This window comes from Doryrhamphus excisus, chromosome 5 (assembly GCF_030265055.1).
Source record: "Doryrhamphus excisus isolate RoL2022-K1 chromosome 5, RoL_Dexc_1.0, whole genome shotgun sequence".
NCBI classification, from domain to species: domain Eukaryota; kingdom Metazoa; phylum Chordata; class Actinopteri; order Syngnathiformes; family Syngnathidae; genus Doryrhamphus; species Doryrhamphus excisus.
The window spans coordinates 4,109,713-4,133,682 of record NC_080470.1 but is presented as its reverse complement, the minus strand read 5'-3'; the positions used below and the strand labels follow the sequence as shown (position 1 = coordinate 4,133,682).

Sequence of the window (23,970 nt, the reverse complement as noted above, 5' to 3'; positions counted from 1 at the left end):
CCCGGAGAAAACCCACTCATGTCGGGGAGAACCTATACTCACTCAGAACGGGAGTTCAGAGTTGGATTCAGGCTGCAACAGTAGTCTGTGTTATTATTCTGATTATTACGTTATTATTATTGTGCCAGTTGTGAGATAATTCAAGCCTGCAATAAAAGCCTGTTGTTCGGGTGATCAACTCTGACACTTGTATGTTTCACCCACTGACACCTGGTGACCAGTGTATATTTCATATCACAATTAGAATGCATCTATTTAGTGCAAATTAATGCTAATTTTAGTTCCATTTTTTGTATTTTCTATTTCAGTACCCATTTTTAAGCTTGAAAATGCTTCATTCAGGCAAAAAAATATGTATTATTTCTTCAATATTCATACATTTTTTCCGCTAACAGGCTGTATTCAACCACAAAACAGCATGATTAATATATATAGTCTTTCAGGACTAGAAAAATGCCTAAAATGTCAAATATTAACTTAATGTAGCTCAAGGAGAATATCGGAGAAGAGATCTAAACAAGTCTTGTTGAGGAAAAAACAAATGATCTATTCCATCTTTTTCTCCAAAGTCCTTCCTTCCTTTAAAACACACACACACACACATACACATTCTAGTTTGGGTCTCTGGTGACCTCAGTAAATTCCCTAAATGCCAGCAGCCTCATTAAAGTCAACAGAAGGATGATAACGTGTTTGTGTGTTGGGCATGTATGGGAATTTCAAATCAACAGCCTGTACCAAAATTGTAACCACCATCCATGGAAGCCACACTTTATCTGATAAAACTGGAATGAGGTCTATAACAATGAACCACATTGCACGAAAAAAGACAAATAAAAAAAAAAGTGTGATAATAAATGTTATTGCAGTGAGCAGCAGGAAACTAAATTCTCACTTCTTTAATACCCCAAAGTTAGTTAAACTAATGTTAAAACTTAACTAATGTTAAACTTTCAAGGTGCTGTTGTGAACCCTTCTATCCTTTTTTAATAGTTAACACTGTCCATATTAAAATCAATACATTCCTAGGAAGACGAGTGAATGAAGCGTTAATAGAGGTCCAGACCTTTATGTTGCAGGCCTGTTCCATCAGCCGTCGGGCATTCTCTGCAGCTCTGTAGCGCTTGGGGAGCTGAACTCTGAAGAATTTGAGAGCTCCTTCAAAGTCTGCTTGCAAGAGATCCTCTTTGGAAGTCTGGAGGACGACATAAGGGTTGAAGTAGAAGAAAAAGCACATATTATATTATATAGACACCACAATTTAACAGCAACATTGACATTGAGATTATTAGTATGCCACATTATACAGTATGTGTGAGAGCATGGGTGATTTTTGGAGCAAGGGGTGATAGCAGCAATGTGCTAAATGAAACATCAATACCACCATCTTGTGGGAGAAGGATTTACTGACACAGGAAGTTATGAAAAATTATATTAAATTAACATAGTCACCTTACTTCACGATGTAAGAGCGTCAAAACAATACAGAAATAGCATCCGGTGCATTTCAACCATGCCTCCATAAACTCCACAAAGACGGACTATCCAAGTCCCCACTCTCACCGCTAGTAACTTGGGGACAAAGAGTCGATGTCCCATCCCGAGGAGACCCATCACTTTGCAGAAGGAGTCCGCTGAGGCCTGACTGCTTTGGGCCTTTTCTTCTGCCGTTTCCTCTCCATCCTCCACAGCCCTTCGCACTGCTGGAAGTTGCAGAGGAGGTGTCAGGGCCGGCAGAGGAGGAGGAGGAGACGGCAAAGGCGAAGGAGACAGTGGTGAGGTAGGAGCAGGCAATGGAGAAGGGAGATCCCGCTTTGGGGGTAGAGCGGTGTATGATGACTCCAGCTTGACGACAAAAATGTCCCACTTGGCTTGCCTGGGTTGGAGAACGAGTGGACTCTGGGAAAAGATCTTATCCCCACAGGAATCCAACTGATGGAGTTGCGGTGGAGGAAGAACACCGCGCTACAAGGGCAGAAGATGGCTTGACCACATCCACAGGCAAAGCCAGACAGAAGTCTTCATCTTATAACCGCCGTCAGAGCTCGGAGGTCACCATCACTTGCACCAAAGTTACAGTCAAATAATCAGAAATGGCTGCTGTTGGTTTCATAACGCTGTCTTCCACCTGCCGGACTGACTTTGACATCCAGTCACTTGATTGGCACTTGCTGCACCAAACTCTCCTAACAAATTGCAATCCGGCACGTTGTTGCTAGGTAACAAAGCTGCTCAACACGTGGGCTGCCGCTCCGGTTAAAAAAAAAAGCAGCAATGGATAGGAACTCCGCCTTTTTCTTATTTTTTACCTTTGTTATTAGACTTAAATGCTCATGTGACACACACCAAGGCGGTCAGTGATAACAGTACGAATCCTTTCATCAGAACCTCTGTTGGCAGTATGGCACTTGTTTTTCTACAGGAAAAATTCTAATCAATGCTGTATGACAAAAAAAGAGAGGAGGCAGAACGCCATAAAACTCCCATATCAGTGCAGTTCCTGTGAATAGGTCCAAAAAAAATGGTCCGGTCCGAGTAACAAATGACCACTCGCAGGCAGTAACAGATCCTTTAAATTGAATACAGCTCCTTCAGACTGAAAGTGACTGTGCCTAGCGACAAAAAGAGACTCAATGGTTGCATGTGTGAGTCAGTCAGTAGGCTTGTGTCATCAGGAGCAATTGTTCTGGTCAGCAGCTGGGGCGAGGCGAAACAGAAAAAAAAGAAAGAAAACACAGTTTCCAGACCACCATCACTCTCTCTTTGTGATGCTAACTGCTAACAGCTAGCCTTGCAAAAATAAATATCTAGCAGATGACTAAAAATCGGGAGCGATCGGCTCTGGGAGAAAGCATGAACGCAGAAAAGAAAACTGCAAGGATATGTTCCACGTACGCATCCAGGGTATGTAAATGATGTCAAAAATAAAAATAAAAAAATCCTTTACTTCTTTATGTCCACATAGAACGCTACACCTTATGTTCCGGTAGTGAAGAGTGATGTGGCTGATGACTGTAAAGCAGGAAAGGGAGGGGGCTGGGCACAGATGGAGGGAGGAGGATGAGAACCGAGAGGAGCGCATGATGATGGTGGGAGGAGGGGGCCCCGGGGATAGAATGTCGTCATGGCTGGCCAATAGGAGGCCGGTAGTGGAATCCTATTCTACCCACCTCACATGCTGATTCCCTTCCCTATCCTCGGTGTTGCATCCGCCACGTCCCACTTTTGGGCAAAGAATACGTACATTACTACGAAAATATTGAGCGCCGAAATATTTTTATAATGAATTTTTTTTTTTTTTGAAAAAAATTGGTTTAGTATTATTACAAAGCCAATTCACAGAGTTGATTATATAATTAGTTTTATCATGCTTTTAAACTACATGGGTATTTACATTTTATTTTTTACATGTTATCTCAAAAATAGCTTAAACCAACAGTTAATACAAATGGGTTGCTCAGGAAGAACGGGGAAAATGTCATTTAAGGGCAGCAGAAGCTGTGCACGGTGGTTTGTGCATGGCGACCTCACAGCTAGGAAACCAGGGTTCAATTCCAGCAAGCGGTAGAAAATGAATGAATGGTTGAAATGTATTATTAGTTATAGTATATTTTTGATAAACACTGGACAGGTGAAAATTCATTCATTCATTCATTCATTTTCTACCGCTTATCCTCACGAGGGTCACAGGGGTGCTGGAGCCTATCCCAGCTGTCTTCGGGTGAGAGGCGGGGTACACTCTGGACTAGTGGCCAGCCAATCACAGGGCGCATATAGACAAACAACCATTCACACTCACATTCATACCTATTTTCATTAATTCATTCATTTTCTACCGCTTTTCCTCACGAGGGTCACAGGGGGGTGCTGGAGCCTATCCCAGCTGTCTTCGGGTGAGAGGCGGGGTACACTCTGGACTGGTCGCCAGCCAATCACAGGGCACATATAGACAAACAACCATTCACACTCACATTCATACCTATGGACAATTTGGAGTCTCCAATTAACCTAGCATGTTTTTGGAATGTGGGAGGAAACCGGAAAACTCACGGATGCACGGGGAGAACATGCAAACTCCACACCGAGATGGCCGAGAGTGGAATTGAACTCGCGTCACCTAGCTGTGAGGCCTAGGTGCTAACCTAGTAGGTGCTAACATTGCTTATGTTTAATTTAATATTGTGCTATAAAATGATGAACAGAAGCACAAAATGAGCTACATTGGTCGAAGTTCTACTAAGTGTTGTCATACCAAGTGTGCTGCAATACAAGAACGCAGAATCTGAGCCTTCTAATTAAATTACGATGCAATACTTTCAGTAAAGAACATTTTTCACCATCGCTGACAACCAAAAACAGCCAGCTTGAACAATACATCTCACACTAATAAATGCACTGCAATTTATTTTCATATTTAGGTTATTTCTTACGAGCTATAGCCCACTTCATAAAATGACTTATACATTTGTATAATGCATACTTTTAAAAAGTCCTGCCACACATCAATAAAGATAGCAAATGAAGCGTCAATACGCAATATATGGCAAAAGTGCTACAGCGCAAATCGATGCGACCAACCACAAAGAGATCTGGTAACACAACAGACAGGAATTCCATACCACTCTACTTAAACGGCAACCATAAAGTGGTTGAGAAAATGAGGGAAAACTTTTAGATTGTCTTGAAAATGTTTTTTTTTTGGTTTACTTAAAAGTGTCAGTGTCAGTCAAGCACAGTGCAACAATGAAAGTTTTGCCCCCCTGAGCCAGTACAGTAAACCTCGGATATATCGGACTCGGATATATCGGAAATTCGCTCACAACGGACAGATAAAAAAGAACCGATTTTTCTGTAATGCATTTCCAATAAAAATTCATTGCATATATCGGATTTTTTATAACGGATTTCGCCTATTTCGGACAAAATCTCCAGTCCCGTTCCAATGCATTTCCATTAAATTTCCCTCGCATATATCGGATGGCCGCATCGTGGCGCTCCGATTCGCCGAATCGTGACAGGCCGCTATACGACGTCATTTGCAGCGTTTGCAGCGTTGCCTGCGCGTCCAGGTACATTGGAAACATAGTCAAGGAAGTGCCTTTTTATAACGCATAAAATCCGATTTACGCATATACCGGATATAAATCCGATATATGCTTAAAACGGACATTTTCCGGATTTCGCTTATATCGGACAAAACCAGTGGGAACAATTGAATCAGATATATCCGAGGTTTACTGTACATGGTACTGTGCATGGGGGGGGGCAAGTGGTTTAAACGGGATGTCTCCCCTCCGCTCCCTGCAGCTTTTAACCGTTGCCTCTAGCTCTTTCAGGACTTTCTACAAGTTTGCCCCCAGCTATCCATGTTGCTCGGAGAAACTGGACTTCCCATAAATCCATGCTTCCCAACTTCCACAGGATTAATTCTTGATATTTTGTGCCTTCTTCCCAGGGGATGATGAGTTCTATCAGGAGGAACCTTGTTGTTTCCTCAGGTGCAAACGCATCTGCCAGTCGTTTCCGGGAGTGAGGATGCAGTCTTGATGCCATGCTGGGAATGATGGGGCACGCTACTGTACCTGAGAAATCCTGTCAGTGTCAGGTTTGTGGTTCCTGATATGTTGTTAGCTGACATGCTACACCCCTCGAGGACCTCAGCCAACTTATTCAAGACTTGGTCGTGGCGACACCTGAAGCCACCCTGAGTTAGCGCCACTCTGCACCCACACAGAATATGCTGTAAGCTCGATTTCGATGTTACCACACAGGCCACAACTGACCTCATTTCCAAAACCCAGAACAAAAACCCACGGTGAGGCAGCATTTAGCCACTATGGCCCCCACCTGTGGAACAGCCTGCCGGAGAGCCTCAGGACTGCGGAGACTGTTGATATTTTTAAAAAAAGATTGAAAACACACCTTTTTAATCAGGCTTTTAACTAATATTTTTAAACTTTTCTTATGTTTTTATCTTTTTAGTCCTATTTTATGCTCTTAATCTTCAGCTTTTAACTCCAGTGTTTTGTTTTTATCTTTTTAGTCCTATTTTATGCTCTTAGTCTTCAGCTTTTAACTCCAGTGTTTTGTTTTTATCTTTTTAGTCCTATTTTATGCTCTTAGTCTTCAGCTTTTAACTCCAGTGTTATGTTTTTATCTTTTTAGTCCTATTTTATGCTCTTAGTCTTCAGTGTTTCCTCAGGGGGGGTCCTCCACACTGGGGGCTGTGTCGGGTCTGCTGAGGGGGTGCCATCCTTGGGTCCCTTCGACCCGGCCGGCTGGGGGTTCCTCCCTTTAATGTGGGGGTCCACCCGTCTGTTGGGAGTCGGGGGGCCCGGGTGCTGGTCCCCCGATGGCACGGCCTGCAGCTCCTCCCAGTGTGGACGGCCCCAAAGGTGGCGTTTCCTTGATCCTCAGTGCCATGCCATGTCTCTACACTGTGTGTGATTGTGTGATTGTGTGATTGTGCGATTGTGCGATTGTGCGATTGTGTGTGTGTGTCTAGTATGGAGGGTGGGAAGGAGGGGCTTTCTTTTGTTTCTTTGTTTTTTCCTTTTATTTGTGGTAATTGTTTTAATTCTGTAAATCACTTTGTATTGCATGTCTTTTGCAGGGAAAGTGCTATACAAATAAAGTTGATTTGATTTGATATTCCGGGGGCAAGGGAGAGTGTCGTAAGTTGCCCTCAACAAGAAAACTGATCCCGGTGTCCACCAAATGTAATGTGCCTGTTGATGGTGGTGCTCCAACACATCCGAGATCCTTGGTTGGATTGGGATATTGGGATATTGGGATACTTGCATCATATATAGTCATGTATCATATATATCACAGTGGAAAATACCAAAGGATTTTTGCACAGGGGTGTCCAAACTTTTTTACCTGAGGGCGGCATACTGAGTGCAGGGGAACTTGTTCATTTCCTAAACTAACCTACGTATATATGCAGAGGCATTTTTTCATATTTAAGAAAAAAAACAGTCGGCATCTAAGGTTTTGTTGTCAAGTGTCGACTATCAATATCGAAGTCAACGGTAAATATGTCATGTGATCAAGATTTAGTCAGACCATTCTGACTAAATAAGGTGCTGCTGAGCATACATTTTTAAAAAGATCGGTTTTGTATTTATCATAAATAGCCTATTTTGATGCACGGCGGTCGAGTGGTTAGCGCAGAGAACTCACAGCTAGGAGACCTGGGTTCAAATTCCACCCTCGGCCATCTCTGTGTGGAGTTTGCATGTTCTCCCCGTGCATGCGTGGGTTTTCTCCGGGTACTCCGGTTTCCTCCCACATTCCAAAAACATGCTAGGTTAATTGGCGACTCCAAATGTGAGTGTGAATGGTTGTTTGTCTATATGTGCCCAGTTCAAGGTGTACACCGCCTCTCGCCCGAAGACAGCTGGGATAGGCTCCAGCACCCCCGCGACCCTTGTGAGGATAAGTAGTAGAAAATGAATGAACGCATTTTGATACGAAAAATGCCTAATTTGTGCAAATGATTTGTGTGTTTAACAGAAGACCTCCTTATCCCGCATTAATAAAATCACCCACTTAAGTGGCACAATCCAAAAGAGCTAAGGTGAGCCCTAACTAACTTTTAAAGCCACGGCGTTCCTATTTGATGTCAACTTTTCTGATGTGGTTTGTCCATCTGGCGTTCACTGTCACTAAATAAATGACGGTACTGTTATTGGACACCTACCATGTTTATTTGTTCATCTGAGTATTTTCAGCCTGTTTCTTTGAGGTGGAAAAAGTCAAAAATGAGATCTGCTTATGTACATTCAATTAGACCCAGACACACACGTATTGGAGCTTGATTAAAAACGGAAGATGTTTGAATAATTGATTTGAGCTACTGACCTTGAGCAGGGCCAGGGCGACGTTGAAGATGATGTTCAGACCCTGGAACACACAGAAGGTTTATATATACTTGACGTGCATACATACTTATGAGAATACACGTTGTCTCAGTTTATGAAGGAAAAAAAAAACATTTTAACAATTCAGTTTATTAAACTCATAAACTGACCCCGGACTCACACTGGATTAGTCGCGGCCACCAGAAGCATTCTGTAGTATTGAAATGGCTGTTGTAGGCTCACACCAGCTCTATCCGGTGCAGCTCCAGGCAGTTTTTAACTTTTATTCACAGACGCCGGAGTACTCGCTGGTCACTTTAATAACAATAAACATCAAGAAAATATATGTTTTTGTACTTATTCATTGTATGAAGTCAAAAGGCATAAAAAAACACAGTGGCTGTGCAGGCAAATACAGTAAACCTCGGATATATCGGATTCAATTGTTCCCACTGGTTTGTCCGATATAAGCGAAATCCGTTATATGCATATACCGGAAAATGTCCGTTTTACGCATATATCGGATTTATATCCGGTATATGCGTAAATCGGATTTTATCCGTTATAAAAAGGCACTTCCTTGACTATGTTTCCAATGTACCTGGACGCGCAGGCAACGCTGCAAACGCTGCAAATGACATCGTATAGTGGCCTGTCACGATTTGGCGAATTGGAGCGCCACGATGCGGCCATCCGATATATGCGAGGGAAATTTAATGGAAATGCATTGGAACGGGACTGGAGATTTTGTCCGAAATAGGCGAAATCCGTTATAAAAAATCCGATATATGCAATGAATTTTTATTGGAAATGCATTACAGAAAAATCGGTTCTTTTTTTATCTGTCCGTTGTGAGCGAATTTCCGATATATCCGAGTCCGATATATCCGAGGTTTACTGTACGTCTATTGTTTACAAGAATTTCGTGTATTCAAGGCTAGTTATTGTGTCAACGTCTGAAAAGTGACGCACCGAATACAGCATATTGCCGAATTTGTGCACGGTGACTGTCAGTGATAAATAAAGAGACCCAGAGAGCACAGATATATAATGCTCAAACGTCCAGTTTGTATAGTCAGGTGACACACCAAACTGACACTGACCGGATGCTCGCTGCAGTGTCTACCAGTCCGGCAAGACGGATTGGATAAGGATCCAGTGTGAGCCCTGGGTGTCAACACAGCCAGACGCACTGGAGGACAATGTAATAAAACAACCCATACCCATGTGTCATCTCAATAAATTAGAAAATCTAATTTCTTTCAGTAGATTCACAAACTTGAACTCTTATGAATGTTGATGATGATAACTTAGAATGAATTAGAACCCTGAATTTAGTATTTTATAAATTTGAAAAATCTGCAAAAACCTTTAATTACCTCCACCAAGTACGGAGGTTATGTTATTGCCAGTGTCTGTCTGTTTGTGTTCAAGATAACTGGAAAAACTCTGAATGGATTTTCAAGAATATTGATTACATTTTGGGGGTGACCCTGATCACTGTGTGGATCCAGAATTTTTTTTTTTAAGTAATACAGTAAGACTGAAGATTATTATTTTGGTATGAATGACAATATGGTGGGAAAACTATGGCGCTTGGCGGAGGTCTGCTTTGCTAGTCTGAGCTGAACTCCTGAAATCAAATAACATTTGCATGATATTCTAATTTATTGAGATGCATCTGTATACAACAGAAATGTGTCGCATCTAAAAAAAAATATTATAAATAAATAAGGCATATTATAAACCACTTCTCATTCAAATTTGCTGCCACATTGCGAATACAATAATCAAATTCAAAGCAAATTTGATTATGATGTAAATGACTGTTTGTCATGTCATTTTCATTTGTTGATACACAGCATCATCATGATGCATGTGATTTCAGCAGACGAAGAAAATGTTGAGTTGATGCCAGCGCTGCACAGGAACACCCACCGTCCCCCTTGGTCTCTGGGATGTGTCCACATGGCAACACAGGGCTAAAAATATCCAGGCGGCACTAAAAATAAGGAGGGGGGGAGAGGTGTTGTCTTCACACACTACATAAGCCTCAAGATGGCGCTGCAGTGCTGAGTCAGGATCCAAGAGTTTAATGTTCAGAGAATGTGTGTGAGAGTGAAATGGATTTTTATATGGACAGGGAGGATCCATATAGAGAAGGTGATGTTGTGATTACAGACTGGGAAAGTGGAGTAATAGTACTGTATAGTAATAGTATAGTAATAGTATAGTAAGTACAGACTACTCACAAACCTAAAATGTGCCATAACCTTTACAGGTGACCTTCTCTAAACACACAAACCGATCAATTTCACTACTTTTTGGACTACTTGCTGTTGTCAAACATGGAGGTAAACATTAAAAATCACAACAGGTCATTAAAAATAAAAAATCACATAAAAGGTATCTCCCAACTTTGCTAATTTTCTGTGGTTGAATGTGGCCTATTATTAGAAATATGTGTTATAATTATATTGAAAAATATGCACATTGAAACAAATTTTACAGATGTTTTTGCCTAAATTGAGCATTTTCAAGCTAAATGAATACAAATCTAAGGCATTCCGAAAACGCATTCAAAGGCTACGTTCATACTGCAGGGTATAATGCCAAGTTGGGATTAAAAATAGTTTTTTTTGTTAAAATCAAATTTTTTTTTGTGGTCGTTCACATTACCAAAAACTGCCGGACATTTTTGATCATTTTGATTTTTCAAGGCACACAGAATATTGTGTTCTTGGGATACATAGAGATGGTATATACCAAAAAAAAAAGATTAGACTATCATCTTTCGCCAGAAAACAACAGTTTTTAACTTTTTCTGTTCTTTAGTAATCAGCAGTAGAACACAGGTAAGTTTCAGCAACATATCAGTTCTCAACAAAAATCATTTTCAACTGACAAGAAGAACTTGAGTACTTTTTTCCAAGCCTTGCAAGGTAATCCATGCCTTTCAATGACGTATAGGTCAGATATATGCAAATATGTATATATATGATGCAGTAGCATCGGCTACATATCGGATTTATATTTACATATAAACAAGGCCTGTGTTGCATTTGAAAAAATCGGAAAACACTGACATTTGTTGATGTGACTGACATCAACAGATGAGGGCAAATTAAGTGCACCTGTAAAGGTTATACAGTAAACCTCGGATATATCGGATTCAATTGTTCCCACTGGTTTTGTCCGATATAAGCGAAATCCGTTATATGCGTATACCGGAAAATGTCCGTTTTACGCATATATCGGATTTATATCCGGTATATGCGTAAATCGGATTTTATCCGTTATAAAAAGGCACTTCCTTGACTATGTTTCCAATGTACCTGGACGCGCAGGCAACGCTGCAAACGCTGCAAATTACGTCGTATAGCGGCCTGTCACGATTCGGCGAATCGGAGCGCCACGATGCGGCCATCCGATATATGCGAGGGAAATTTAATGGAAATGCATTGGAACGGGACTGGAGATTTTGTCCGAAATAGGCGAAATCCGTTATAAAAAATCCGATATATGCAATGAATTTTTATTGGAAATGCATTACAGAAAAATTGGTTCTTTTTTATCTGTCCGTCGTGAGCGAATTTCCGATATATCCGAGTCCGATATATCCAAGGTTTACTGTAGTGCTTCTTTGGTTCATTCTGAAATAAGCCCAATCTCCCCAACCTTTTGTAAGTAGTGTATGTAATGTTGATTTTTAAATCCAGTTGAGTCAATGTAATGCATATTTTAACATTTCCACATTCCATAAACTGCTATGTATGGAAATTAAACGTCGTTTTACAGCCTGGAACATCTAATGTCCAGCTGAACCATTTTTCAATGAACATCAGCCAGGTCACTCAGGTAGCTTAGTTGCTTCCTTATGATGTAATTATAATAAACCAAGCATCATGTGGCTTGACATTGCTGGAAAAGGCAGGGATGCCATTGAACAACTCAGGGGCATGAATTGTCCCGCAATCCTTCTGCAGTACGTCTTCACAAAAGTGTGATGTAGGACTGTCTTAGAATACTCGACTATTTTCAGGTAAAGACTAAAAAATTCAAAGTTTAAATATCCCTATAGTTAATGTCTCTTTAGAGTTATATGACACTGAACAATAAAAAAAATGTTAAAATTTTACTTAAAAGACCGGCCATGCACTTAAAACATGTTTTCTGCTGGGAACAAAGTGACCCTAGAAAGAATTATTTCCACTATACAGTCGGAATTGAGCACTGAGAAAGCACAGAAACAGCAAAATTAGAGAAAATGAAGCATGAGGAAAACAGCTGTCAAGAGTAGCAGGAGATGAGAATGAAGGTTTAACGAGCAGATTCTTATCATGCGGCTCATTGGTTGAGAAAAACCTGGGAAGCTTCTTATTGTTCTGCTGGAGGCCAGTGGGAGAGCAGAAAATAGGAAGAAACAGAAGTAGAATAAATGACAATATATAGGAAGGTAGACTGGAAGAACATATAGGGGCAGGCAAGGGAATTGCATGGGCATGTTTCATTTTGGATACTATTGGATCGTGCTTGTTTTATATGTCAGAAAGACCGCCATGTCAAAGTGCTACCTAACAAAGGAGGGGTGCAACCTTTGTTCTTAGTAAGAACAGGTGGGATTCTTGGGATATTCTTGGGATGATACTTTTTAATGAGTGGGATAAGGTGTCTCACTGGAGAATCTAAATCCCCTTTGATAACTCTATGAATAATTTTAGGCATTAGATGCAATATTAAGGAGCTGTTGAGAATCAGGAGTGATTGGAAGAGTTTGTTTTGATCCCCTAACGCTGATGAGACTGATGAGACACTTTCTGTGTCTGCGAAAGTGTTCAGCATGACCGAGTTAATATTTTTGAAAAGAGTATTGAGTGAAAACGCATTAACGGAAATTTCCTTGAATGGCACTATTTTTTTTTTTTCTTGACGTGCAATTAATGTGCGCACATCCTGTTTAACCATCGGTCCATGTGGATGTAGAGCCACAAGTGGGAACAAATATTGACAATAAGTGGTCAAAGAAAATGGCATTTTAAATGGTAAACAATTATGTCGACTTCTAGAGAGAAGTGAGAATGTACAGGAGCACTGCAGGATTTTTTTTATTGTCATTTATACAGTGGTACCTTGGCATACTAGTGTCCCAACTAAAGAGTATTTTTTTTAGACTTGAGTTTTTAGTGGGCTGACTTTTTGCTTTGAACTGCGAGCTGCTAGTTACTAGCAGCCATAGCCAAAGAGGCTTGTGTCAATATGATTATGACTATGATTATGCATGTAAATAGCATTAGCAGCACACTAGCGAGTCACCAGGAAAGATTTCCAACACATCATCAAAACATATGTACATTACAGTTATATAATTGTACTTATTTATTGAGTATTGTGTTAAATTAGGACAGGAACAATATCAATTGAAACACGCTAAATGAATACAGAGCCACCATCCACCAGTATGAGCCTGGGGCTTGTGCACCATGCAAATATGCACATTAGCATTTGGGACCAAAGAGCTAATATGGTAATAATAAAGAAAAATAGTAATACAAAAATATGCTTGCTGACTGTATTTTTTAATAATGGTCCAAAGTTCCCAAATTTATATGCCTTTACATAAAATTGGATGTAATTATCGTTCTAGTTGTACATCAAATTATTTATACAGTAAACCTCGGATATATCGGATTCAATTGTTCCCACTGGTTTTGTCCGATATAAGCGAAATCCATTATATGCGTATACCGGAAAATGTCCGTTACGCATATATCGGATTTATATCCGGTATATCGGATTAGACAATAGCCAGTGACATCAACAAGATTAGCATAACGATGCGGCCATCCGATATATGCGAGGGAAATTTAATGGAAATGCATTGGAACGGGACTGGAGATTTTGTCCGAAATAGGCGAAATCCGTTATAAAAAATCAGATATATGCAATGAATTTTTATTGGAAATGCATTACAGAAAAATCGGTTCTTTTTTATCTGTCCGTTGTGAGCGAATTTCCGATATATCCGAGTCCGATATATCCGAGGTTTACTGTACCACAAAGAGATTTCCCTTACTTAATATAGATAAAAACTTATTTCCATCTGTGATTAAATGTGATTAATTGCGAGTTAACTACGGACAAAAATGTGATTAATTGTGAGTTAACTACAGACAAAAAAATTTGATTAATTGTGAGTTAACTATGTACAAAAAATGCGATTAATCGCGATCAAATATTGTAATCGATTGACGGCCCTAATTTTTTAACAAAACGCTCTGTAACAAACAATTGACTTTCACAGAGCAAATCTTTGTCGAAATCTATTTCAGAACAAGAGTATAAAAACCCTAATATATTAAAATCTACGATGTTATCAACCTAAAAGCCCGATATGTGCATCTTTAATGATTAGACAGCACGGACAGATCAAATGAAAGTGCAAAGTGCATCCAATATGGATTAGTGCCGACAGTGGTAGAGCTGTGCTTTCTACTGCTTTCTAGCTGGCCACTGACACCTACTGAGTATCATCCAACCAAATCCATCCCTCCTGTCCTTTTTCCTCTTCATCCTTTTTTCTCATATTCATTCCAAACAACTACACACACTAAGCTCTAACTAACCTCTGCCCATTCTGCCTTAACCTTTCTTGAAACTTTTCTCTCTTTTTCCCCCCTTACTGTTCACCTTTAGAGAAGAATGACCCTTCCCTTGAACCTCTCCCAGGACTTCCATTATAATATAGTGCAACGCTTTCAACTGTACCTCACAGAGCAGCAGGTCGGTGATGTGGAAAACCATGCAAAGGGGGAACTTGGCCGTGAAGAGGGTGAGGAACCACTGGGAGGCATACATGTGTGCCTCCAGGTTCAGTTCCTGGAAATGGGACCATAGATCGGGTAGCTGTTCCTATAGAAAGTATAAAGACAAAAAAAAAATAGGGTTTTAGTTTTGTATAACTGCTATGATGGCTGAAAATAATATTTTACTTAAAAAAAAACAGTTGCTGTAATATGGAAGTGGTTTGGTTTAGATAGAGCAGATGTGGAGACCATAATATCCAAAAAGTAAACAAAATGGCAAACAATGAACTGACTGATGCATGTCATTTAGAATTTTTCGTATAATGACGTTTTCGTGAGTCATGGTTTGTTAAAATTAACATCCAGGGGGAAAAAAACGAAAAAAAGATAACATTGAATGTTTGAAAAAAATCGAATAATTTTGTGCAATTTTGTGCAACAACAAACAATAGCTCATTCAGTTGTTCCTGCTTATGAACCAAATTAGGCTAATCAAATGCTAACATGGGTGTCAAAAATATTGAGAAAAATATTACACTTAATGGTAATGGTTTTATTTCATTTGAACATGCATCAGATTACAATTGAATGCATCACATAATCAGTTCACAGTTCCACATGTCCAAAAGGAGTAGGAAGAAGCAAAGCTTATTAAATCCTACCCCTCCATCTGGTACTTTTACAGTCAGTAACTGTTACATTTGTTCACGTCCTGCTTTCCATAATACAGTTTGAGTTTTGTTTTTTGTTTTTTTTACTAATGCACCTCGTACTGAAGTACGAGTTGATATGAGCATCCAATGCCATAATGGGTACCATAGTAAGTGTCAATATAGTGATATATATAGCACATCATGACTGGTTCAAGACTCTTCATCCTTGTATTTAGCAAACATCAACTGCTTGTATTGTTTCTTGAATTGGCTCATCGTTGTGCATTGTTTGATTTCCTTACTCAATCCATTCCATAGTTTGATTCCACATACTGAAATGCTATGGCTTTTTAACGTAGTCCTAGCATAGAAGTGTTTCAAATGTACTTCTTCCCTGAGATCATATTTCTCCTCTCTTGTAGAGAAGTATTGGATGACATTTTTAGCTAATTGGTTATTTTTAGCCTTATGCATTATTTTAGCTGTTTGAAGATGAACTATATCAGCAAGTTGAAGTATTTGTGATTTTAGAAATAAGGAGTTAGTATGTTCTCTGTAGGCGGCATTATGAATTATCCTTACTGACCTTTTTTGCAGTACATTTAGCAAGTGAAGATTGCTTTTATAGTTATTACACCATATTTCCACACAATAAGTAAGATATGGTAGAACCAGAGAGCAATAAAGAGTGTGGAGTGATTTCCACCTTAATGTATTTCAAAGAAAAAACAAACGCAGAGAAGGCATACATTGCCGGAAACTCGTGAAGAATTACGCCACTGTTCTCCAGTCCGGCCAGCTCATAAATCACAGGTAGTCTAGTAAGACGAGTGATTTACCAGGAACACGAGTCATCTAGCCACACCTAACATTCTCCTGAGTTTAGGTTTTCTAGCATCTTGATTGATTATTGGCACATGGGTTGCTAGCCATTGTACTGACAGCACAGTTGAGCAGTGCGGTGGAGGTTCATATACATGACCTAGTCTGAAAGCATCAAGAAGACTCATAACAGACCATGTTCCAGGAGGAACCGCTTGGTCAAGGATGGGGTGGATCAGCATATATATCTCTATTATTATTAAATTATATTATTATAGATGATTAATACGGGCTACCCATTTGAACATATTTGAGAAGAAACATATTGCGAACCTGTATGAGCCTCTCAAGCTGATAGAACTTGCAGTGAAGGTCCTCAAAGTTGTTCTTGTACAGAGCTCTGAGGCCGTACTCAAACATGATTTTCACCAACACACAAAAGGCCTGTTCCTCCGGCATCTAAAACAGGAAATGATAGCAATTTTAGAACAAAATAATTAATTTGTCACCCATGGTTTCATTCATTCATTCATTCATAATCACCGCTTTTTCCTCACGAGGGTCATGGGGGGTGTCTTCGGGCGAGAGGCAGGGTACACCCTGGACTGGTGGCCAGCCAACAACAACAACCATGAGCCACAAGTGGCCCCTGGGCCACACTTTGCACACCCCGATCTCGAAGCTAATCGATTAATTTCATTCATTCATTTTCTACCGCATATCCTCACGAGGGTCGCAGCTGTCTTCGAGCTAGAAGCGGGGTACACCCTGGATTGGTGGCCAGCCAATCACAGGGCACATATAGACAAACAACCATTCACACTCACATTCATACCTATGGACAATTTGGAGTTGCTAATTAACCTAGCATGTTTTTTTTGGAATGTGGGAGGAAACCGGAGTACCCGGAGAAAACCCACGCATGCATGGGGAAAACATGCAAACTCCACACAGAGATGGCCGAGGGTGGAATTGAACCCTGGTCTCCTAGCTGTGAGGTCTGGGCGCTAACCACTCGACTGCCGGCCAAACTGTGCTGATGTGTCTATGTTGCTTGGATGAAGGTGCAAGTTGTGGGGAGTGTTTATGTGCTATAAAAGGTTGGTTTCTCCTCACTCCTACTAATACGTACACACACACGCATGCGCGCGCACACACATAGACCATGAGGTGGCATTTAATCAGTGACAGTGTGTTTGGGGCTGAATGTGCTCCTGCAGGTGAACCTGAGCTCCAATTAATATTCCTGACATCTCCTCCACAACCTCTCCCTTCTGCTTCTTCCTTCATTTTAACCTGCGTGCCTCCTCCATTCTACACAAACCTCCCTCCTAACTGACAATGTTTGTCTGTATCAGCATTGTTCCCCTTTAGTTGCCCGTTTCGTATAACATCCTCACATTTTATGTATTTGCTCTGTGATTGGCTGGCCACCAGTCCAGGGTGTACCCCGCCTCTCGACAGAAGACAGCTGGGATAGGCTCCAGCATGCCCTGCGACCCTCGTGAGGAAAAGTGGTATAGGAAATAGATGGATGGGTGGATTTCCTGTTCCATGTACATGCTGTCGCTTCGGGCATTGGTCACTACCATGACATCATCTCCACTCATTGTCCAACAGTCTCTGCTCACACCGCTTCATGCTGACCTCTCGCCCCTTCCCTCAGTCTTTCTCCTCTTTAACCTTGGCTGCTCGTACTCTCGAACATACTCTATACACCTGCTTTTCCGTTGCGTCTCTGCTCTATCTGTGTCTCTATGTTTTCTTTAACACCATGTAAATGAGCCAATACCATTCACATATGTGTATTAACATAATTTAGTTTATAGATTTACTGAATTTTTAAACAATTTAAGTGTAACTAGACTGTTAAATCCATCCATCCATATTCTATGCTGCTTATCCTTCAAGACATTTCATTTTTGAGCAAGAGACACAATTGCGCAACCACTCCAAGTTTAATGTCAATCCACTTAAACAAAACAAAAACATGTATGAATAAAAAATAATTTTGCTCGAGCACCACTAGGGGTACTCGTACCCCGAGTATGCTTTCTATGAATTAGGGTGCAAGAGGGTGTGCTGGAGCCTATCCCAGCTGACTTTGGCCGAGAGGTAGAGTACACCCTGGACTTTGGTCTCCAACCAATCGCATGGCAATGATGACTTTATTTCATCATATTATGACTTTTTCCGCAACCTAATTTTGCAAAAATTACAACTGTTTTGTTTTTGTCTCATAATACTGCACCTTCAAAAAACATTATTTAAAATTTTAACTTCATGCAACTTGAATAATGTTATTTTTTCTCATACTATGACATTATTCTTGTAAATTTTGACTTTTTCTTTTAATATTTTGACTCTATTTTTAGAATGCGCTGTGCATACTATGACATTATTCTCATACATTTTGGCTTTTTCTTTTAATATTTTGACTTCATATTTTGACTTTTTCCGCAACCTATTTTTTGACTTTTTCCGCAACCTAATTTTGCAAAAAGTACAACTGTTTTGTTTTTGTCTCATAATACTGCACCTTCAAAAAACACTATTTAAAATTTCAACGTCATGCAACTTGAATTATGTTATTTTTTCTCATACTATGACATTATTCTTGTAAATTTTGACTTTTTCTTTGACTATTTTGACTTCATATTTTGACTTTTTCCGCAACCTAATTTTGCAAAAATTACAACCGTTTTGTTTTTGTCTCATAATACTGCACCTTCAAAAAACACTATTTAAAATTTAAACTTCATGCAACTTGAATTATGTTATTTTTTCTCATACTATGACATTATTCTCGTAAATTTTGACTTTTTCTTTTAATATTTTGACTCTATTTTTAGAATGCGCTGTGCATACTATGACATTATTCTCATACATTTTGGCTTTTTCTTTTAATATTTTGACTTCATATTTTGACTTTTTCCGCAACCTATTTTTTGACTTTTTCCGCAACCTAATTTTGCAAAAAGTACAACTGTTTTGTTTTTGTCTCATAATACAGCACCTTCAAAAAACATTATTTAAAATTTCAACGTCATGCAACTTGAATAATGTTATTTTTTCTCATACTATGACATTATTCTCGTAAATTTTGACTTTTTCTTTTAATATTTTGACTTCATATTTTGACTTTTTCCGCAACCAAATTTTGCAAAAATTACAACTGTTTTGTTTTTGTCTCATAATACTGCACCTTCAAAAAACATGATTTAAAATTTCAACTTCATGCAACTTGAATAATGTTATTTTTTCCTCATACTATGACATTATTCTCGTAAAATTTTGACTTTTTCTTTTAATATTTTGACTTCATATTTTGACTTTTTCCGCAACCTAATTTTGCAAAAATTACAACTGTTTTGTTTTTGTCTCATAATACTGCATCTTCAAAAAACATTATTTAAAATTTCAACTTCATGCAACTTGAATAATGTCATTTTTTCTCATACTATGACATTATTCTTGTAAATTTTGACTTTTTCTTTTAATATTTTTACTCTATTTTTAGAATGCGCTGTGGGCCAATAAAAAAACAACAACCATGAGCCACAAATGGCCCCTGGGCCACACTTTGCACACCCCGATCTCGAAGCTAATCGATCATTCATGCATTCATTTTCTACCGCATATCCTCACGAGGGTCGCAGGGGTGCTGGAGCCTATCCCAGCTGTACACCCTGGACTGGTGGCCAGCCAATCACAGGGCACATATAGACAAACAACCATTCACACTCACATTCATACCTATGGACAATTTGGAGTCGCCAATTAACCTAACATGTTTTTGGAATGTGGGAGGAAACCGGAGTACCCGGAGAAAACCCACGCATGCACGGGGAGGACATGCAAACTCCACACAAAGATGGGCGAGGGTGGAATCGAACTCGTGCATATCATCATGCAAAACACTGGTGATGGTTAAATGCATTAAAATAGTACTTACATGCAGCAGCAGAACAGCTGCAAGGAACGACTGACCCTGGCAATAACCAATTTCCTCATCATAGACAGAATAGGCCTTGGAGAGAAACAAAGAGATATACATTTATGAATAACAATTAACATCAAATTATAACATCGGGATAACTCAAAACTTATCCCATGATGATGATCTCCAGAGTAATTGCCTGTATTAGGAGTCAAATATCTTTTCATTAAAGGGGCCAATTCCATTTTTCATGACATTATGAGAAATTAATGTGGACCTCCAGAAGTCCACTCCTGATCATTTTGGCTAATGTGGGGTTTGATGTGAAGGTAATGGAGAGGTCTTGTGGAGCTGTCTGAAGTATAATATCCATGCTGACATGCTTGATTGAGTGTGGTATTCACACATCCCCGACTCAGCAAGGAGACGTGTAGGCTGACAGATGGGTGAGGGAGGTCCTGGTGGGAGAAATCTAAATTTGTTAGAGTGAGCACATAACAGGCTTAGAGGGGTCAAATATTACGGTAGACCTATTTCATTACAATCTTGACACAAAACTGTTTGCACCATGTATTCTACTCCTCCCCCATTCTACTATTATTTTTTTATAACTATACTAATAATACTAGGGATGCTTCGGTCGATCGACTATCGGTCAGTGTCGGACCTGTTGCTGGTACAATTGCCTGCACAGAACCCTGTGTGCAGAGTAGTGATAAAGTTAGTAGTAGGTAAAGTTTGCATTCCCACAAAAAATGTCTCCCAGCATGTTAAAAAACTTTACTTTACAAACAGACCTCAATCAGAAAATGTACTTGCACATCCAAAATCTCCTTATAAAACGTGTCTCATCCTCTCATCATGAGTGATAAATATTCTATTTAAAAAGTAGAACTGGAGGTAGCAGAGATGAGGATGATGAGGTTCTCATTGGGAGTGACCAGGATGGATAGGATCAGGAGCGAGTACATCAGAGGGACATTACATGTTAGAGTATGTGCCCTGTGATTGGCTGGCAACCAATCCAGGGTGTACCCCGCCTCTTGCCCAAAGACAGCTGGGATAGGCTCCAGCACCCCCCACGACCGTCGTGAAATTGTACGCGCATTTTCGGCCTAAAATAAGTATTTTGATAAATGTCTCGCTGGTGTAGCATGTTAAAAAGGTTTACTTTACAAACAGACCTCAATCAGAAAATGTACTTGCACATCAAAAATCTCCTTAAAAAATATGTCTCATCCTCTCATCATGAGTGATAAATATTCTATTTAAAAAGTAGAACTGGAGGTAGCAGAGATGAGGATGATGAGGTTCTCATTGGGAGTGACCAGGATGGATAGGATCAGGAGCGAGTACACCAGAGGGACATTACATGTTCGAGTATGTGCCCTGTGATTGGCTGGCAACCAATCCAGGGTGTACCCCGCCTCTTGCCCAAAGACAGCTGGGATAGGCTTCAGCACCCCCCACGACCGTCGTGAAATTGTACGCGCATTTTCGGCCTAAAATAAGTATTTTGACAAATGTCTCGCTGGTGTAGCATGTTAAAAAGGTTTACTTTACAAACAGACCTCAATCAGAAAATGTACTTACACATCAAAAATCTCCTTGAAAAAACATGTCTCATCCTCTCATCATGAGTGATAAATATTCTATTTAAAAAGTAGAACTGGAGGCAGCAGAGATGAGGATGCTGAGGTTCTCATTGGGAGTGACCAGGATGGATAGGATCGGGAGCGAGTACATCAGAGGGACATTACATGTTAAGAGTATGTGCCCTGTGATTGGCTGGCAACCAGTCCAGGGTGTCCCCCGCCTTTTGCCCAAAGACAGCTGGGATAGGCTCCAGCACCCCCACGACCGTCGTGAAATTGTACGCGCATTTTCGGCCTAAAATAAGTATTTTGACAAATGTCTCGCTGGTGTAGCATGTTAAAAAGGTTTACTTTACAAACAGACCTCAATCAGAAAATGTACTTGCACATCAAAAATCTCCTTAAAAAATATGTCTCATCCTCTCATCATGAGTGATAAATATTCTATTTAAAAAGTAGAACTGGAGGTAGCAGAGACGAGGATGATGAGGTTCTCATTGGGAGTGACCAGGATGGATAGGATCAGGAGCGAGTACACCAGAGGGACATTACATGTTCGAGTATGTGCCCTGTGATTGGCTGGCAACCAATCCAGGGTGTACCCCGCCTCTTGCCCAAAGACAGCTGGGATAGGCTTCAGCACCCCCCACGACCGTCGTGAAATTGTACGCGCATTTTCGGCCTAAAATAAGTATTTTGACAAATGTCTCGCTGGTGTAGCATGTTAAAAAAAAGCTTTACTTTACAAACAGACCTCAATCAAAAAATGTACTTGCACATCAAAAATCTCCTTAAAAAACGTGTCTCATCCTCTCATCATGAGTGATAAATATTCTATTTAAAAAGTAGAACTGGAAGTAGCAGAGATGAGGATGCTGAGATTCTCATTGGGAGTGACCAGGATGGATAGGATCAGGAGCGAGTACATCAAAGGGACATTACATGTTAGAGTATGTGCCCTGTGATTGGCTGGCAACCAGTCCAGGGTGTCCCCCGCCTCTTGCCCAAAGACAGCTGGGATAGGCTCCAGCGTGTACGTGTATTTTCGGCCTGAAATAAGTATTTTGAGGATGCTGGGGTTCTCATTGGGAGTGACCAGGATGGATAGGATCAGGAGCGAGTACATCAGAGGGAAATTACATGTTAGAGACCTATAGAAATACAGTCAGCGAGGCCAGGTTAAGATGGTTCGGACATGTCCAGAAGAAAGATAGTGAATATATTGGTAGAAGAATGCTGCTAGTTGGTGTGAGAAAGAGAGAGATAGATGCAGAAGACAGGTTTGGATGGATGGAGGAGATTGATTTGCTGTGGCGACCCCTGAAGGGAATTGCCCGAAAGAGAAAGAAGAAGGTGGTAGTTGTAAGTTGTCGGGGGAGGGCGTGAACAGACCTGCCAGCACGTATGAATTTGTTGTACCCGGCATGCAATTTCAATCTTTTTTTTATATGCTTGTCGGGGGTCGCTGCTATACATTTTGTTCGATTTTGCTGGTTTCAGTTTTGAGTTCAGTCTGTACGGCATCTGACTGCAACTCTATGTGCTCTGTGATTGGATGGTTTTACTTCTTAAAGTCAAAGTTTTGCTTCAGTATAAAAGGCGCAAACAGAAGTTTTCACTGTATTTTCATGCAGAAATCAGGTAGGAAAATGAGCGAACAAGTGTGTGTAATTAGGAGTTAATGTATTCCCTCAGTGATCACTTAGACATGCAACATTTGCTTGGTTGATGAGGCACATCTTTTTCCTTACCACTATCGTGATGTTCTGTTTCCATGGAAATGTTGTGAAAAGTAAATCTATCAAGGACTCAAAGGTTTTTAAGTCCTTACTCAAGCTGAGAATAAGTGTTGTTCTTCTTTACTCAGCAACTCACTGTCAAAATGTCCGCGAGCGAGGCACTTAACCCCTGATTGCTGCAGGAGGCCTTCTTAATGATCACCATTGGATGCCTTTGCTTCTTACATGTTAGACCAAAGCGGGACCGAATGAAACATGAGCAAAATGGAGGAGTCTGTCAGTAGAAAAGTTCATACATCTCAACTGACCTTTCCGAGAGAATAAAAGGTTAGAAAATTAAAGACTCCACAAATATTACTGAGTAGATTCATGTGAGGATGAATATACAATGGGTCCTGGATCCTCTGCGCCTGTAACCCACTCATGCCTCAAGATCCAGCCAACCTTATCAGCAGTAAATCTACATGAATTTGCATATAAATGAAGGCTAGCTCGCCACTGACCTACTTGGGTTCAGACCGGATGTAAACTCATTCTGACAGGTCCTCCCACA

At 40.2% G+C, this 23,970-nt stretch overlaps 1 protein-coding gene across 1 annotated transcript in view; it reads right to left on the bottom strand.

Moving 5' to 3' along the window:
- The window catches only part of rabgap1l (RAB GTPase activating protein 1-like), a 113,530-nt gene that overhangs the window by 20,829 nt on the left and 68,731 nt on the right, over positions 1-23,970 (bottom strand). Inside the window, exons 15-19 of the mRNA XM_058074388.1 lie at positions 20,099-20,173; positions 16,477-16,602; positions 14,631-14,774; positions 7,867-7,908; positions 1,067-1,195 (exon numbers count right to left, since the gene is read on the bottom strand). Coding sequence (XP_057930371.1) covers positions 1,067-1,195; positions 7,867-7,908; positions 14,631-14,774; positions 16,477-16,602; positions 20,099-20,173 — 516 coding nt within the window. The remainder of the gene's footprint in view (positions 1-1,066; positions 1,196-7,866; positions 7,909-14,630; positions 14,775-16,476; positions 16,603-20,098; positions 20,174-23,970) is intronic.